An 18,171-nucleotide genomic window follows, 5' to 3' on the forward strand; every position below is an offset into this window, starting at 1 on the left:
ATCACTCGACCTTCAATATGATTTAAATATTATGACGTTTTAACTATAATTGAAAGTATAAAACGACGAACCCTCTTCATTTCCCTTCGGAAAAATCAGTCGCAGTAGATCATAAATTTGATTTAATTTTTCACAGCACTGCAATTTCTAGTCTAAAAGGTTAAACAGCAAACTCCACCACTCAGATATTAGCAATTAATTATCATTTAAACGATAAAACAACGAACTCCTAAATTTCCAGAATTGCGTTAAGCTTAACTCGACTGTAACTACTAGGCATTTAACCGTTGAGCAAAATTTATTGACTCCAACGGAACTCGATTGTTGGGAGAGGACATTTAACTGTCGTGCAGTAAAATCCGCTTTGTTCCAAATCCGTTGGAAGTACCAAACCTACACTCAAAATAATCCTTTTTTACCAGAAACAGTAACGCGGAAATACTGTTGAGAATACAAAAAACAGAGTATAAACTTTGCAGTTGCCACCAAATTTAACTGATCCGGTTTTATCAGACAAGAAAAGAGAGTCAGAGTGAAAGAGAGTATTAACAGCTTCATTCCGAATTCTTTCTCTTGTTGCTCAATATAATCGCGTATCCTCTGAGGATTGCCAACTGCGAAAGGAACGGTTATCTTCTTCATCCATGTTCCATAATACATCCGAATAACAAGACAAGTAAATTTCGCTATCGGAGACAGCCTCCGGCGAAGCTGCCACAGAGAAGGAAAGAGGCGATATTTTGCAATCTTGAATGGCGCTATCTGCAAAAAACTCAGAGGATAGTAATGTTACGAGAGAACCCACAGAGAAAGTGTGAGGTAACCTAGTGTTCTGAAACACGCTGTCCGGTCCTTCCAAATGTTCCGGGTTACTTTCCCCTGACTGCCCATCATCATTAATTTGATAGTGACCATCAATTTCTCCGCACTGCAATACATTTTCAGAATTTCCTTCGCTACTCTGGATTACCTGCGGCGGGGTATCATTTTGAAGAGAAGGGGTTGTGTTTGTCTGGACCATTATCTCCTCGGCATTTTGCTGTGGGAAACTACTCGAAGGCTCTGCAACGTATACTTCAGGCAGTACATGGGATGAAGTAACTGGGAGGCAGCAAGATCCCAATGAGCTTTCAAACTGTACTCCGTCGCTTTCAAACTGTACTACGTCGTCTGCATCCACGCCGGCGATGTCCTTCTTAGTTTCTGAGTTTAGTTTTCCCTTCATACGAGTTCTCCAGAAATTCTTGATTTCATTGTCCGTCCTTCCCGGTAAACTTTGTGCAATACGAGACCACCTGACCATTTGTGTAATTAGCATAGATACAAACAGACATATATATGTCCCGGAAAATATATTGCATTTTATTATGAATATAGTATTTATACCTATTTCCCCAACGGCGATGGAGTTCAATAATCAAACGTTCTTCTTCAGGAGTTATCTTGCTCCGCTTGAGATCAGGCCGGAGATAGTTGACCCACCTTAGCCGGCAGCTCTTACCAGTTCTCTTGAGGCCTGCACAGCACATAGGTCAATAAAAGGAAAAAATGGACCTCACTTGAAAAACAAATTTTGATCCCAACCATTAATAACTATTTATGTGTTTTTTTACTTGTTAGTCTGGGTTGAATTAAAAATGGTATTACTTTCTGATTAATTATATATATACATCATGAGAAACTGACTTGGTCGATCCAACCGGATTTCCCCCCGCCCCCAAAAAGGCGAGAAACTCTAAAATTGACATTACCCAGGCATATTACTATTTTGGTAGATAATTTAATCCAGGAATGACCAGGGAATCATGCAATTTTCTAACAATATTTTTCACTTTCTGATTAATTATATATATACATCATGAGAAACTGACTTGGTCGATCCAACCGGATTTCCCCCCGCCCCCAAAAAGGCAAGAAACTCTAAAATTGACATTACCCAGGCATATTACTATTTTGGTAGATAATTTAATCCAGGAATGACCAGGGAATCATGGAATTTTCTAACAATATTTTTCTCTTTTATCAAATTATCAATTTATTATTTAGAAGAGATGAAGATCCTTGAATTAATCTTAATTCTAGGGGTCTATAAGTGTAGGTATTACTAGCTACATTAGTATAGTAATCTGATTCATAGAAACATTTGTGCTCACTCATTGATGAAGCTAAGAACATTATTGTGTGTATTTATTATTGTTGTGTGTCTTCATTCCAAGGGTGAAATTAGACATCTGAAAGATGAGATAACACTTCTTATGGCTGAGTTGTTGAAGAGATTTATTGTTGTTGAATGTTATTTCGCTGATTCGCTGAAGATTTCTTAGATCTTGTTGGAACTTTTGGATCTTACCATCCTCGTGACATATTCTTGGCATCTCGAGGAAGAGAGTATTCAAGAGGGGAAGACATTATTAAGATGATCGGGCTCTTGATAGATCCTGCAGTGGAAAGTCATATTATCATAGTCCATTGGCTGCAAAATAATATGGCCTCTCTAATTGAGGAGGAATTGTATATTACATTACTCCAGTGATGCCTAACTCAACACATCTGCAAGCAAATGCTACAATGCCCTACAATGCCTTTCTAGAGCCTGTTTATGTATACTTTAATGAAAGGATTAAGTGATTTTACCACATTGGCTAAGATGTCTAGATAAAACAGAAGGAGAAGCATATTCAGATAGAGCACATGGAGAGGCATATTTGGGAGTCTTAAATGTGACAATGCCCTTCTCAAGCTTGTTTATGTCTACCTTAATGAAAGTGTTAAGTGATTTTCCCAAATCAACGAAGATGTATAAATGAAGTAGATGGAGAGGCATATTTGGGGGTATGGCATAGTAAGAAGGTTAAAGCCAACAAATCATGGCTTCATGCAGAGCCCTCTGCCCCAAAACCAGGGCCTTTGTTCAAAAACCCTATAATAATCCTAATGACCTTTAAAACGAGGGTCTTTCTTAAAAAACCCTATAATAAACTCGATGATATTTAAAGCATACAACAAAAAAAACCCTTCAAGCAAAAAAAGGATCTACCTTCAGGGTCAAGGGTTAATACACGCATTCCCAAAATGGAAAATAGCCGCATTCTACAAATAAGCCTCATAGGAAATGTTGGATTGAGGATTATCCATTTTGATAGTTGGAATCTCTCAGCCTAATCCACAATGAAGGTTGGCTTGGAGAGCTCCTTCAAAGTTGGACGAAAAAAACCCAGCTTAAGGATTTATCCCATGAAAACGTTGGCCTTGAGCTTTTTCAAAGAGATGAAAAAAACCAGCTTAATGGCATCCTTAAAAGAATTAGCTTAAGAAGAATATGCACCCTAGCCTTTAGCTCAACCCTTTAATCTTGAGACTAAGAAGATGGTAGTGTCTTTGGTTATGCCATAATCTCTGAATAGATTTCTTTCTTACAGTGGTTATTACCATGAAAGCGCCACATTTACGATGAAGGAGCCACATAAAAATGGAAGGGATTCTTATCTAATCTTGAATTCTGGCAACCAGCATTAGTACTAGTTTGGCTGATTTCAAGTGAATACAGAAAGCATCATCAAAGGCTGGCCTCACAAAAACTGAGAAATGCAAAAAATATGAAACAAAGACCTCATAGTGAGTGCACGAAGAGCTCTGTCACGAAAATAAATTCCCTTTATTAAGCAGAGCTTTCTTTCGGTCGCTAAAATGGGAAGAACTGGAGACCTACACAGGGCCATCAAAGAGAGAGAGTTGTCGGCCGCAGCAGCTGCAGAGGCCTGCCCGAATTGGTTAGTCCGACTAGTGTTGGCCATAGTGCAGTTTGTAAATGTGTTAGAAAACCTGCACAGATGAATCTAGCTAGTAAAGGTTGAACACGCAACTTTGCAGAGAAAAAACACTGAAAGAAAATCGAAAGAAAAAAAAGAATGATTCATTTAGAAAATAGGTTACAATGCTCATGATATAGCAATACTAGGTGAAGATCTCAAGGTAATGCACCATAGTGGTGATCAATGAGAGGACTGAACACCTACAACAAGTTTTGGAGAGAACTAGCTAGTTGCGGAGTGAAAGGGGGAGCAAATCAGGGAGTAAACCATGCAAAAGAACTAGCCAGTTGCGGAGTGAAAGGAGAGGTAAATCATGCAGAAGAACTAGCCAGTTGCGGAGTTAAAGGAGAAAATTAGGGAGTAAATCATGCAGAAAGGATATTGCATGTAGTCCCAGGCTCTAACTAAGTGTCTGCGTGTGCCAGTAATGAAGGTCCTAGGTGTGTAGTACCTCCAACACCCCCCCTGAACACCACTGTGGGGAAAAATAGAAAATGGACACTAGCAACTAAGGCCAATGGTCACCCAAAATACAGTGCAACTTGTACTAAAATTGAAGAAAGAGGGAAAACCTCGGGGGAACGCCCCCCCCTCAAAATACAATGTAATCAAAAGAAAAGAGGAAGAAAAGACAGTTGCTAAGCAACTGTGTCCTTCACTCCAAGACGACCGCACAGAGAGCGAAACTTATGCTCAGTGAATGTCTTGGTGAAGATGTCTGCAGTCTGTTTTGCTGAAGGACAAAACTGCAAATCAATGACCCGATCATGTACTAAGTATCTGATGTAGTGCATATGGATCTCTATGTGATTCATCCGCTGCATCTGTACTGGATCCCTGCAAAATTTGAGAGTGCTCTGGTTGTCACACCAGATGAAAGTGGGCTAGTGGAATTGGATTCCCAACTCACTGAGAAAGTGTTGTAGCCACAGAGCTTGAATGATGATGTTGACTACTCCTCTATACTCGGACTCAGTTGAAGGGAGAGCAATAGCAACCTACTTCTTGCTCGACCAACAGATAGGGCCAGACCCTAGGCTGAGTGAATATCCGGAGGTGGAGTAGCGATAAATTTTGTTGCCCACCCAATCAGAATCTGTGAAGCCAAGGAGATTCAATGTAGTTCCTATTACATAGTGAATCCTAAAGGTGATGGTGCCCTGCACAGATTGGAGGATGCGCTTGGCAGCATTCCAGTGTAGCTCATGCAGCTCCTGCATGTATCTGGAAATTTCCCCTACTGCATATGAGAGATCTGGTCTGGAGTGGGTGAGGTACAGTAAGCTCCCCACTAGCTGTCGGTAGAGAGTACTGTCAACTAATGGAGTGTCACCTCCATCCTCAAGGCAGACCCCAGACAGAAAAGGAGTCGGTGCTAGCTTGTAGTCAGTCATGTGAAATCTCTCGAGGAGATCCCATGCATACTTAGCCTGAGAGAGTTTGATGCCTGTGGCATCCTGGCTAATCTGAATACCAAGAAAGAAGTGTAATGGACCCATGTCCGTCATCAAGAACCTATCATGCAAGGCCCTCTTGACTACAGGAATGGCTGAAGCCGAGCTATCGGTGATCAAGAGATCATCCACATACAAAACTAAGATAAGAAGAGAATCATGTGTCCTAAGCATGTAAACATTCGGATTAGACTTACATCTTTTGAAGTTTTGTGATAAGAGAAAAGAATCCATCTTCGCATACCAAGCTCTCAGGGCCCTACTTAAGGCCGTAGAGAGACTTCTTCAGTGTGCAAACCAAAGATGAATCCTAAATGAAACCATGTGGCTACTCCATGTAGATCTCCCCAGATAGGTCTCCGTGAAAAAATACATTCTTCACATCCATCTGATGTACTTCCCACTCCTGGGCAGCCACAATGGCAAGTGCAAGGTGTATGGAATCCATTTTTTCTACTAGATCAAAGGTCTCATCATAATCAATGCCATGCACTTACTAGAAGCCTTTGGCTACTAACTTAGCTTTCTGTCTGGTGATTTGCCCATCTGTAGCACCCTTGGTCCTGTAGACCCATTTGCATCGGACAAGTTTCCTTCCTGAAGGAAGGGGGACCAGATCCCAGGTTTGGTTCTTGAGGAGGGAGTTTTACTCCTCCTCCATGGTGGGCTCCCAAGAGGGATGCCCAAAAGCCTCAGCATAGGACTGCGGATCAGAAGACCGAACCAAATGACAATGCCAGGATGGCGTTGGTTCAGTGGCAGTGAGGGCAAGAGGAGGCTCAATAAACTCTGAGTTAGTCCTCCACGGATCAAAATTATCCCCCACAAGACCATTTCTAGCGGCTCGGTGGTCTTGTGCATATATCTCACTTAAGCTCCTTATTCTCTGATTTATGACAGGGGAAGTTGATTCACTGCTGAAAGCCCGATCTAGGCTTGGATGTGGATCATCATATGCATGCACTGGAATTGTATCTGAAGACTCTGTCTCTACATCTTCATGCTCTATATCTACATCTGAGTGTACTGAGTTATCATCTCGGACATGAGGTAGATAAAAGGTGTCTGCATGCAGCAATTGAAGTGCATGCGAGAGACTTTCCTCAAATTTGACACTGTGCTCAATGATGAGCTTGTCCGTAGAGGAAATTAGGGGTCGGTATCCCTTCACACCATCATGGTATCCAACAAATATGCGCTCAATGCATTGTGTATCAAGAGCTTTCCTCTTTTCAGAGGGGATCCTGGCCCATGCTCGGGAGCCGAAAACATGGAAGTGGGTGACCTCCGGTTTAGTGCTGCTCCAAGCCTCAAAGGGGGTCTGATCCTTGACAGACCTATGAGGAGATCTGTTATGTATGTAGTTAGCACAATTAAGTGCTTCAGCCCATAGCTTATGAGATAGTGACTTAGCATGCAACATGCAGGAAGCCATCTCTTTGAGAGATCGGTTCTTTCTCTCAGCAACTTCGTTCTGCTGCAGAGTGTATGGCACTGTGTACTGCAACTGTATGCCGGACTCAAGGCAAAGGTTCTGAAGTGCTGTGTTAACATATTCCCCCCCATTGTTTGTACGGAGGGCTTTGATCTTTCTCTCTGACTGTGTTTCAACTAGTGCTTTGAAATCTTCAAAGTGCGCCAAAACTTCAGATTTGGCCTTGAGAAGATACACCCAAGTATACCATGAGAAATTGTTATCACCAAAAAATAGGAGCTTACTTTTTCTTTTGCATGGTCTTAGATGAGTGTGTCAAGTCCTCTTATGCTAAATGGGTAGGTGTTAGGTTAGGAGTCTCGAAGGTTTAGGTTTTCTTTTGTGTCTAAATAAAGTCCAACATTCCTTTCTTATGTTTTACGAGTCCCACAACCATGTTAGAAACTCATAGCTCAAGGAAAATTTGAAAACTTTGAAATTAGTCCTCAAACTACGAAAACACTGCTCTTTTGGTAGCACTTTTCATACCGCGCTACGAAAGCGCAGATTCATAAAAACAGTGTTGTCAAACATCAATCTGATAAAAACCCGTTAGCGTTTTCATGATTAGGTGTCAGTTACAATTCAGTCCGCGAGCATGCCACTGCTCCAAACTCATCATTTCGAATTTAGGGGTCTTTATGAATGATAATTTCAAAATTCAAAGAAGCTGGCCAGTCTCATCGTCTTAGTTTGCATGCAAAACATGAAATAGAGTTGTTTTCGACAATAAACTTTGGCAATTATTCAACAAGGTTTCCTCATCCATCATTCAAGCGAGGCTGATCAATTGAGTTTCAAAAGAAGCCGGTTTTGTTACAGGAACTCAGAAGAAAAGGTGATGGAGGAAAAGAAACACCACAGGTCTAGCCATTGTTTGAGAACCGAGCCAGAAAACACTAAGGTCTTAAGCAGAGACAAAGCAGTTGTTGAGGCCTTTAAGAAAGTAGGGTGTTGGAAGTTCTGTAAAAAATTGCAAGGAGGGCATACCCAAGTAACCAAGGAGTTTGCACTTCATTTTGATGGTTTAAAGACACAAGTTGGAATGTTTAACATGCAAGTTTCTCCAGAGGTTATAGCGTTGGTGACTGAAATTCCTAGGGGTGAAGAGGAGGCTTGGTTCAAGAACTTTAGATTCAACATGGAACCATGCAAGGTGTTCCTGAAGCCACAGTTTGCAGAAACCATCTTAACCAAAGCAATTCCCAAAGACTACATCAAGGACAGCTACACCAACTTGCTTTTCAAGATTCAGCGTTATTTCACCTGTGAAAGCAGATATCAGAAGGTCTATTCATATCATTTTAAACTTCTTTTACATTTTACTGGTATGATTTCTCTAGATTTGCCTTACTTCTTATTTCGAAGTATAGCTAAGATGGCAGATAAAGTTCAGCGAAAGTCCCAAGGGTGTGAGACTTCCCTGTTTTATCATGGCTAGTTAAATTGATAGTGTTACATGAACTCAAAAAGGTCCAAAAAGATTGGTCCAAGCTTATGTTTGTATGTGACTTTGGAATAGGAAAACAAGGTGAAGGTACTAGCTCTGGGGTAAAAGAAACTTCATCAGCAGAAGCTAGCAGACCTGCAATGACCAGGGCAAAAAGGTTTGCTAAATTAAAGCCAAGGAAGCAGGTCAAGGATAAAGCAAGCAAAACCTCTGTAGCTAAAAGTCCAACAGTCATTCTTGAGCCTCCTAAATCTGCCAAGGGAAAGAGATCTGAGCTTAAAGGAGAAACACCAGAACAGTCATCCAACAAACCAGTTCAAAGGAGACTTACTAGGAGCCAGATTGCAAAGGAAAAGGGGAAAATAGTGATTTCAGGAGAAGGTTCAAGCTTGAAGGATGACTTAAGTGATATCTTAAGGGCCATTGACATTACGAAATCCCCTTTGGTGCAGGCAAATGTAACAGAAGTTGATCAAATGAAATCGAAGAAGGTGGAACCCTCCAAAATACTGGAATTTAAGGATGAAGTTGTATCTTTTCTTTTCAAGCGCAGAAAACCCTTAACCCGACAATCTAAGAAGATGCAGGAGTCCAATATTGAATTGGAGAGAACAAGGGAAGCCTTTGTTGTTCAAGAAGAGTTAGAATTACCATTTTCAAGCCTTGAAGGAGACAAAAGTACGATTCCTGCTACTCAAATGCAAAAGGCCAGTTATGAAGTCATGGAAAGAAGGTTAGAAGCTTCCAACAATGAGATTGCTAAACTAAGGGCAAAAGCAAGAGAACATGCTGCTGAGAAGAAAAACTTCAAAAGGGTGAAGGCTCTCTGGGAGGCTGAAAGAGTTCCCAAATCAGAAATAATTAGCAGTGAACAACAATACTTCACTTGGACTATTCCTGCAATCAAAGAAGCCAAATTTGTGAGAAAGATTAATACTCAGCTGAGAGCTACAAACAAGGGATTGAAGAGGAAAATTGAAGATCTGGAAATACAACTAACTACTCTGGAAAAAGGGTCTACAACAATGATGAAACAAAGTGTTGAAGAAAGGCAGTGAAGGAGATGTATTGAAACAGTTTTTGGCACATAAAAGAATTTTTGGCATATAGAGGAAGAACAACTGCAAAGAAGAATATCTATGAAGGGATGTGATTTTGATGCTTGATTAATACATCAATTTCTAAAAAATTTGGAAAAAGCTCCCAAATCACTAATTGTTGCATGCCATGTTGAAAAAGAATACACAGCAGTTTCATAGTGCGCTACGAAACTGCTGAAGATGATTATTTGGCTCTTATAGATGCATTGTGGAGGAAATGTTGGATCAGTTCCGCATTTTGAAGTTTCTAATGGATATAGGTTCATGTGTGAACTCTCAGATAGCAGGGGGGAAGTAGCAAAGCTTCAATGAATACTCCATAGGTAAAAGGAAGGTTGTGCTACGAAAACAGAGTATTTTCATAAGCACAATAATGTCCTCATCAACATGCTCAAATTTCCTTTTTTGCATAGGTGGAGAACAATGTTTCAACAAATCATTAATGCTTGACACCTATACACCAGCAAAAAATTGTTTGAAGATAAGAACAAAGGGTTAAGGGCCTAAAAAAGAGGAACTCTGTTTCCTGATTTTTAGGGCAGTTAAGGCATTTTGTAGCAGGTTTTTGCAACAGCATCATGGTCATCACCAAACTCGAGGACAGGGATGGAAACTGATTAAACAGTGTATTAAAGACTCAGATAAGGGTGTTGAAGACTTGTTTTAGGAGTTTTAGTCCTATTTGTATTAGGATTCTTAAAAGACAGCTAGCTGTCAAGTTGTAATTAAATAATTTGTTTTTTAATAGATAGGTGTCTAAGTTAGGAATTCGAATTCCTTCAAAGGTGGATGATAGTATCCAATGATGTAAAGTTCTATATTAAGCTTGAAAATCGAATTCCTCAAGGTTGGAAATTTCATTAGTAAAGGAAAAATTGTGTTATTGTAAAGAACTGTGTTTTTCATACTTAATACAGAGATCAGTTTGACTATTCAAGATTCACAAGGAGTTTATATGTTTAATGTTCTTATGGCTTTATTCAATTACTTATTTGCAGTGGTATGAGCTTGTGATCCTTAGAATTCATTAGAAAATGCTCTAACTTCCTTCACATGCTTGTAAACTGTGTTGTTTCATTGTGTTACTGTTTTATTCATAAACCTTAAACTCTAAGTACCTTGACTTCCATATCTTGCTGATCATGTTTTTTTGTTGAAGACTCTTTTGACTCCATAGCCCAATAGATATTTACTAATCATAGTTTCAACCAGCCAACTAGTTGTACTTTTGTTCATTTTGTTCCTATAGTTAGCCATCTAATCATTAATCAAAAACGCTAAACCTAGTGAGAGAGCCCTCTCAGGTTGAGGAGTCTAAGCCTCAACCAAAAGATTGGTTTGAAAGAGTTACTCAGAGTTTGCTTGATCAGCGACCTATCAAGGTCAAATTTTGTGATAACAGAAATCATCAATAAATGTAAGCAGATACCTTGCTTTGTTGATGGAAGGATGAGGAAAAGGCCCCATGAGATCACTATGGATCAGATCTAGAGGAGAGGATGCTCTGTGAGTCTTGCCAGTGTCAAACGTTTCTCTAGGATGTTTGCCAAGAACACACTCTTCACAAACTCCTTTGGAGAAACTAATATTTGGCAAGCCTTCCACCATCTGATGCTTGCTTAGCTGCTGCATATACCTGTAATTTAAGTGAGCAAAAATCTCGTGCCAAAGCCTACTACTATCATCAGCATGTGTAAGCAATAAGGAGGATTCAGATTCAATAAATTCAGAAAATGTATACAATCTGGATCCATTGTTTACCTCACTAGTTGCAATTTTGGAGCTGCTATGTAGGTCATATATGTTCACTGCATCTGGAGTGAATTCCACTCTCTTTCTAGTGCCTAAATGAGTGATCTGATAAACTGAAAGTAGGTTTACCGAAAGTTTTGGAACATGAAACACATCTTCAAAGCTTCCGTGTAAAAGTTCCACTCTACCTTTTCCGGTGACCTCAATAGGTGAGTCATCTCCCATGAGGATGGGAGGTCGTTTGCATGCATCCAAAGAGGAATAGACTTCCTTTGTAGTAGTCATATGATGTGATGCACCAAAATCTATAATCCATGCATTAGGGGAAGAATTAATTGCAACTAAAACATGAAAATTGTTACCTTTCCCGTGTGGCGGATCCTCAATTTTCTTCTTGGCGCCCTGAGGGATGTGGTCCCCAAGGTTGTGCTTCTGAATAATTTCTTCCATTTGGTCAATTTTTTTCTTCATGCAGGAGGATTCCAGATGGAATCCTCGGTGACAGTAGGTGTATCTCTCCTTTCTTCCCTTTCTCATTTCTGGAGCCGGAGGAGTCATTGAAGGGCTTGGTGCACCCTTCCTTCTTTGGATGCGAATGCACTTTTCCCTTGTCCTTTTGCTGTTGATTTTTCTGATTTGAATCATATATGTGATTTTTATTGTGGCTGCCATCATGCACAGCAAGTGCATGCTCTTTTGGAGGTTTGATTTTCCCCATGCCAATGAGTTTATCTTTCTCAAAAGTAAGGGACTCCATAAACTCTTTGAGAGAAGGCATAGTGTAGGATTTACCTGTTGCGAGCCTTACTGAATGAAATGTAGACACAAAGACAGAGTATTTTAGTCCGAGCTTTGACATAATAGAGAGAACTTGGTGACTCTCCTCCTTGGATTTGTCAATTCCACAACCCTTGAATTGTAGTAAATGATCATTATATTTGGTGAAGAAGTCTTGAATTTTGTCATAGTTCTGTGGATCCAATGAGAGCAGCTCCACTTCGAGCAGATGTCCTTTCATCTCATCCTGTTTCCCATAGAGTTCTTCAACCTTTTTCCAAATCTCATTGGGAGTATTGCAGGCAGATAGATGAAATTGCAACTCTGGGGAGATGCACATGCATATGGATCCGTGGGCCTCATCCATGCAGTTGAGGTACTTGGATTTCTATATGGATAAAGTGGGTTCCACTTTTGCAACCATGATAATCCTGTACAACCCTTTCTGACGAAGGTATTGAGTCATTTGGTCCTTCCATTCGTGATAGTTGTACAGTGTTAAGATCGATGCTTTGGGAAACTCCATTTTTCTGTCGATCTTCGATCTCCAAGCTGTAATACCTGCAAAATAAAGTACTGGTGTGCCTTTTATCTTGCAACCTATGGGCTCTGATACCATGTAAATGTGTTAGAAAACCTGCACAAATGAATCTAGCTAGTAAAGGTTGAACACACAGCTTTGCAAAGAAAAGACACTAAAAGAAAACTGAAAGAACAAAAAGAATGATTCATTTAGAAAATAGGTGCAATGCTCATGATATAGCATTACTGGGTCAAGATTCCAAGGTAATGTACCATAGTGGTGATCAATGAGAGGACTCAACACCTACAACAAGTTTTGGAGAGAACTATCTAGTTGTAGAGTGAAAGGAGGAGCAAATCAGGGAGTAAATCATGCAGAAGAACTAGCCAGTCGCTGAGTGAAAGGAGGAGAAAATCATGGAGTAAATCGTGCAGAAGAACTAGCCAGTTGCAGAGTTAAAGAAGGAGCAAATCAAGGAATAAATCATGCAGAAAGGATCTTGCATGTAGTCCCATGCTCTAACTAAGTGTTTGCATGTGCCAGTAATGAAGGTCCTAGGTGTGTAGGACCTCCAACACAGTTATCCGACTATACGATATTTTTATGATCTAACTACTTTTTTTTTAGTAAGAAAAAAACAATACATTTCATAAAAGAGGAAGTACAAATGTTAAAATTATAAATGTTAAAATTATTAAGGTTATATTTTTATTTCATTTTTTGTTTCTAGATTTGTTGAGTCATTATCATTATCTTATCTTTTATTTATATATGATTTTTTTTTCAATAATGATCCCTAGTGAAAAAAAAGTGGTAGGAAATCCTAGAGTTATACAAAACAAGTGCACGTGCATGCATATAGGGTAATTTATAAACATTTGTCATTATTCTCAATGGTATAGATGTAAATATAAAAAATATTCTATAACACACTTTTCATTTAATCATATTAATATTCAAGAAGGGTTTAAATATATTAGTTTCCTCCTAAAACAAAATGCATATAAGAATAGAGATTGGATATGATTCTTGGAAGGAATTGGGACAAAGATCAATACTTGGTGTAAACATGGTTATAAAGTAGCGAAATGTTGACATTTACAACGGCAATGCTAGAAGGAATTCCATTGTCATGACATTTTTACTTTCAAAAGGGGTATGGGTGAATATAAGGAACAATCGTTCAAACCTTGATTGATAGGAAAAAAGAGAATGAAGGAATATTTCTACTAAATACATAACTAAGCTAAAGGATGTAGGTGGTAACTGGGCTTAAATAATATTAACATATTTGGAAAAATATTTCCAACTAAGAAGAGCCTACACTTCCTAAAAGGGTTGGATCCAATGGTTGAGAGCAAGGAGTTTTTCATCATTGGAAAAGGTTTAATTCACATAAGAGCTTAGCTTGGAGCCATGGGAAATGTTGAGGCAGTGGTTGAATATGTGATTTCGCCCAATGATAGTTTATTAAATAGCCTCATGACCTACACACAGATAAGTGGATCAAAGACCTGCATGTCTTCCTTTCAAAACCCCACAGAGGGTTCCAAATGGTGATGTCATATCTCATTAAATGGGTAGGAAGAATTGTTCAAGGAAATAAAACACCAAAACACTTGGAATTTCAAAGGAAAAATGATTAATGAAATTCCATTGATGATGGTTCATAAGTTGAATGGATTTTGTTTAAGCAATTCCACAACCTCCCCTATGATTAATTCCTATAGTGGTCATACTTCTAGTGATGCAAGAACAATGATGGAAGGGAAGGTCGAGTCAAAAGTGGGATGTGATAAGAATGGGTAGTCATGAGATTGGAAATTCATGTTGTTTTGCAAGTATTCCCCTACAACATCATTTTTTTACCATCTAAATAATTGGGATATAGTTTACCGATCAAAACAAGAGTATTTATCTTATATTGTTTTAAATTTAGACTAAAATTACAAATTTGTTGGACATTTCAACACAATAGAGATTGCTTTATTTAGGAGAGATATTTCTTGGCAATGTTTCCTTAACAATTCATTATAGTTAAGTGGTTTTTTTAATCTTTCTTCTTGATTTTTGTTTGGTGTTTGAAAGTTAAAAACATCATTTGGTTAGTTAACATCCTCCTCCTTTAGCACTCTTTTCTTGTGTTGGGCTGCTAGATTTCTTTTTCTTGGGGGCTTAGAGGAAGCACAATGGGGTTTATTTGAGGGGATATCCTATTGTCCACATTACTCTCTAGTGTTTCTAGAGGATATGTTTCAATTCATTATCTTGGTATTTCATAATAGGAGTGGAATTTTTCAATGAGGTAAAGAGGAAGCTCTTCTCTACTCCTTCCCATGTCCCCTTGGTGCCCCTTTACCCCGCTACCTCCTATACTTTCATTAAATTTATGCAAGCCTTGATTGTTGTGTATCCCTTTCTTTGAGTTGATCGTATTATTTTTGGTTCCCCAATGCCACATATCCACTCTCCATCTATGCATTGAAGTCATTATTCAACTTATCCAACCTATGATCCTCGAGCCGAGTCAACATTTGAGAACTTGATAGCAAGATATGTTTCCAAGACTATATTCGAAGAATAAAGAGCCATCAATAAAGAAGAAAAGGAGGCAAGGATTAACGGTATATTCATTTATGATCAAGATAGTGGGAATTTGGATCATTGAAATAGAAAATACATGAAATCAACACACAAGTTATCTATAGACAGTGGATCTACATTAGCAACTAAAGATGACCATGGAAAAATTTATTGTCGAAATGATCTAGGGGATCAAATTTATACTCAAAACTTAAAGTGCTCAAATTCTCCCAAAAATAGCTTCAAATTGTAGATCTCGTCGTTCTGATTCCAATGACGCTTGAATTTCCTCATTATCACACCGTATGAGAAATATATCGCATTCCAAATTTTTTGACAGACAACTAAAAAGTCAACTTGTGGGGTTGGCTAGACAAACTGTACGATAATGTGGTGCTGATACCAATAGGATGACTAGGCAATGTGGTTGTCAGATGGGCTAACCCTGTGAGGAAAAGTGGCATATTTCTACTAGCAGTTGAATTTCTTCAAGGGGGAAGGCAACCACATGCCACCACGTGGTCCAATGAAAGGCCACCACATGGCCCTATGGAAAGTCACCACATGGCCTAGGATTCTACGTCAAAAGTTGGACCAAACCTCAACGAGGTTCGACCCCATAACCTCTCAACTACGGAACAAGTGCCCTACCATTGCCTCTTTGGTTTATTTGGGTCATATTTTAGGAGCGGGTGAATTGAAGATTGATCCATCAAAAGTTGATGTTATTGTTAATAAGCCTAAACTCAAAAATGTAATATAAGTTAGGAGATTTTTGGGAGCAACCCAGTATTGGAGAAAATTTATCGCTAACTTCTCACTCATTGCAGCGCCATTACATGCTTTTTCATGTAAGAAATAGGTTTCAACTGAATGGACTGCAAATATGTTCTTCCAACATGTATGGGTTCACTTTTGGTTACCCACTTCTATTATTTTTTATCGAGATTCTCGATTTGTCAGGAAGTTTTGGTCAAGTTTATGGGAACTCATGTACACAAAGTTACACACAAGAATTAGAAGAAGAGCTTTAATCTTAGGTGTTGATTTGTCCTCACTAGATACTCTCCTTAAATATATAGGTGGATTACATAGTTATTTGTGACATACTAAGCTTATTTTTAATCCCACCAATCTAGATGAAGTATGTGTTAAGGCAACTCACTTATAATCAAGAGGCAGGAATTTTCCTTAAGATACTAGCATGAAAGATTCTAAATCTGGAGACAAAGTGAAGGGGAATTTTAAAGGCAAAGGAAAGAAGAATTCTACTGTCAAGAAATAGGGAAAGAAGCTTACCTGTAAACATTGTTCAAAAGAATTCCATGACGAAGACCATTGTTGGAAATTACATCCTGAAATGAGACCAAAGAAGTTCAATAACAAGGGGAAACAAAAGACTATTGTTGCAACTCAACAAGACCTAACATCTGATTCAAGTGATGAAACCAAAACCATAGCCATGGGAATGAAAGGTATAGCTTCGAATGCAGGTACTAGTTCTTCTAGTAAGCCTATTGAATCTCAAAATGATAAAGAAATAAGTGAGGGTTTCCATATGAAGGTCATTACAAAACATAGAGAGGTTGATACATTATTTGATAGTGGTCCATTATTTGTTTAAAGGTTTATACTGACATGTAAATATTGTTCAAAATAAGGCCACAATGAAGAACACTTTTGGAAATTACATCAAAAAATGAGACCAAAGAAGTTCATTAACAAGGGGAAACAAAAGATTGATGCTACAACTCAACAAGATATAGGGTTTGATTCAGGTGATGGAACCAAAATCATAGCCATGGGAATGAAAGATATAGCTTCTAATGAAAGTACTAGTTCTTCTAGTAATTCTATTGAATCTCAAAATGATAAAGAAAGAAGTGAGTTTTTCCTTATCAGAGTGATCACAAAACATACAAAGGTTGACCCACAGCCACAAGCCACCATGTATCCCAATGAAAGGCTGCCACATTACCCTATGGAAATCCGCCACGTGGCCTAGGATTTTGTGTCTAAAGTTTGTTGGCCTGACCGAAAACCTCCACGAGGTTCGACATGATAACCTCTCAACTATGGAACAAGTACTCTACCATTGTGCCACTATCGGTTATCAATAACTATGGTGCATAAATTTTATTCAAGTTTGTGACTGTCGATGGTTGGGGAGAGGGTCATGCCAGCAGGCACACTGAACTGACCTAGCCTAAGGTCTTATTATGATAACATGACTATGGCGTAAGGAAAAAAAGGTGGGGCATGTGGTACCCTACTCATAACCTAGCCCTTGGTTCCATGTATGTTTATGTGAACGTCGGTGGGAGTTCAGGATGGGCGGGTGGTGTGGAACCCTTCCCGTGCCCTGACCCACGATTCCTTTAATGACAGGTGACCAAGAGCATGGCCAGGTGTAGTGTGGCCTATGGCCCATGTCCCACAATCATATTTGCTGCCATGTGATCGATCTGAGGCAGAAGAATAGTGGCACAACCAATTTGTTTTTAAAAATCAACTAATTGTTTGACATTTTTCACCCAACACGGCAGTTTTTGTGGGCCGAATATGCCACCTATGGTGCCTAAAATTTTTCCTTAAAAGTCCACCAAACGAGAGTTTTGTTGCTAATTTTGATAGAGGGACGAATTTCTAGAACATTTAACATAGAAATGGAGGAGGACTAACCTGGTTATTTTTCAACGTTTTTGAGCCCAAGAAAAGCCTACATAGGGGTTTTTGGGTGTTGTGGCCACAAGGGAAGTTTTATTTTTGCAATTTGAGCATTTTATGTTTTTGTAATATCATATTTGAGCATATTATATAAAGGGCCACCATTGGAAGCTGAACCCAAAGATGTATCCTAGTATGGGTGAACTCTATCATCAAATTGTTATGTTGTGATGTTGCTTTTTGTCTATTTTTAATTGTTAAAACTTGAAAATTTTAACTTAGTTTTCATTCTTTTTCAATATCGATCTATTTGCTATAAAACATAAACTAGATTGCAAAACTTTACATGAAACCTTTTGTTTTAATTTAAGATCAATTTCGTACCAGAGCATGGTTTTTATGAAGGTTTGACAATTTTTGCAAGTGTTTTCCTTGAATTATTACAAATTCTAAATTTAAAAGAGGATAAGGAGTGCTTGAATAACCAAACCCTAAAATTGGTTCAGTGAGGCCACAAACCCCACCAGTCATGGCACATGAAGAAGGATAGGAGTTGATGTATGAGAATGAGAGAGATTT

General features: G+C 38.8%; 1 protein-coding gene across 2 annotated transcripts in view; it reads right to left on the minus strand.

The window, feature by feature from the left end:
• Positions 1 to 204: 204 nt before the first annotated feature.
• The window catches only part of LOC149189705 (uncharacterized), a 41,816-nt gene continuing 23,849 nt past the window's right edge, over positions 205 to 18,171 (minus strand). Inside the window, exons 1-3 of one of the 2 annotated variants that reach the window (XM_089413269.1) lie at positions 16,225 to 16,249; positions 1,387 to 1,516; positions 205 to 1,295 (exon numbers count right to left, since the gene is read on the minus strand). In XM_089413269.1, the coding sequence (XP_089269395.1) occupies positions 581 to 1,295; positions 1,387 to 1,516; positions 16,225 to 16,234 (855 nt within the window). In that variant the 5' untranslated portion in view covers positions 16,235 to 16,249 and the 3' untranslated portion in view covers positions 205 to 580. Of the gene's footprint in view, positions 1,296 to 1,386; positions 1,517 to 16,224; positions 16,250 to 18,171 lie in introns of those variants that run through there. The other variant, XM_089413268.1, reaches the window with a different exon arrangement.

This window comes from Pinus tabuliformis, chromosome 3_1, assembly GCF_031772625.1.
Source record: "Pinus tabuliformis cultivar Carrire ecotype Pingquan chromosome 3_1, CPIR1, whole genome shotgun sequence".
In the NCBI taxonomy this organism is placed as follows: domain Eukaryota; kingdom Viridiplantae; phylum Streptophyta; class Pinopsida; order Pinales; family Pinaceae; genus Pinus; species Pinus tabuliformis.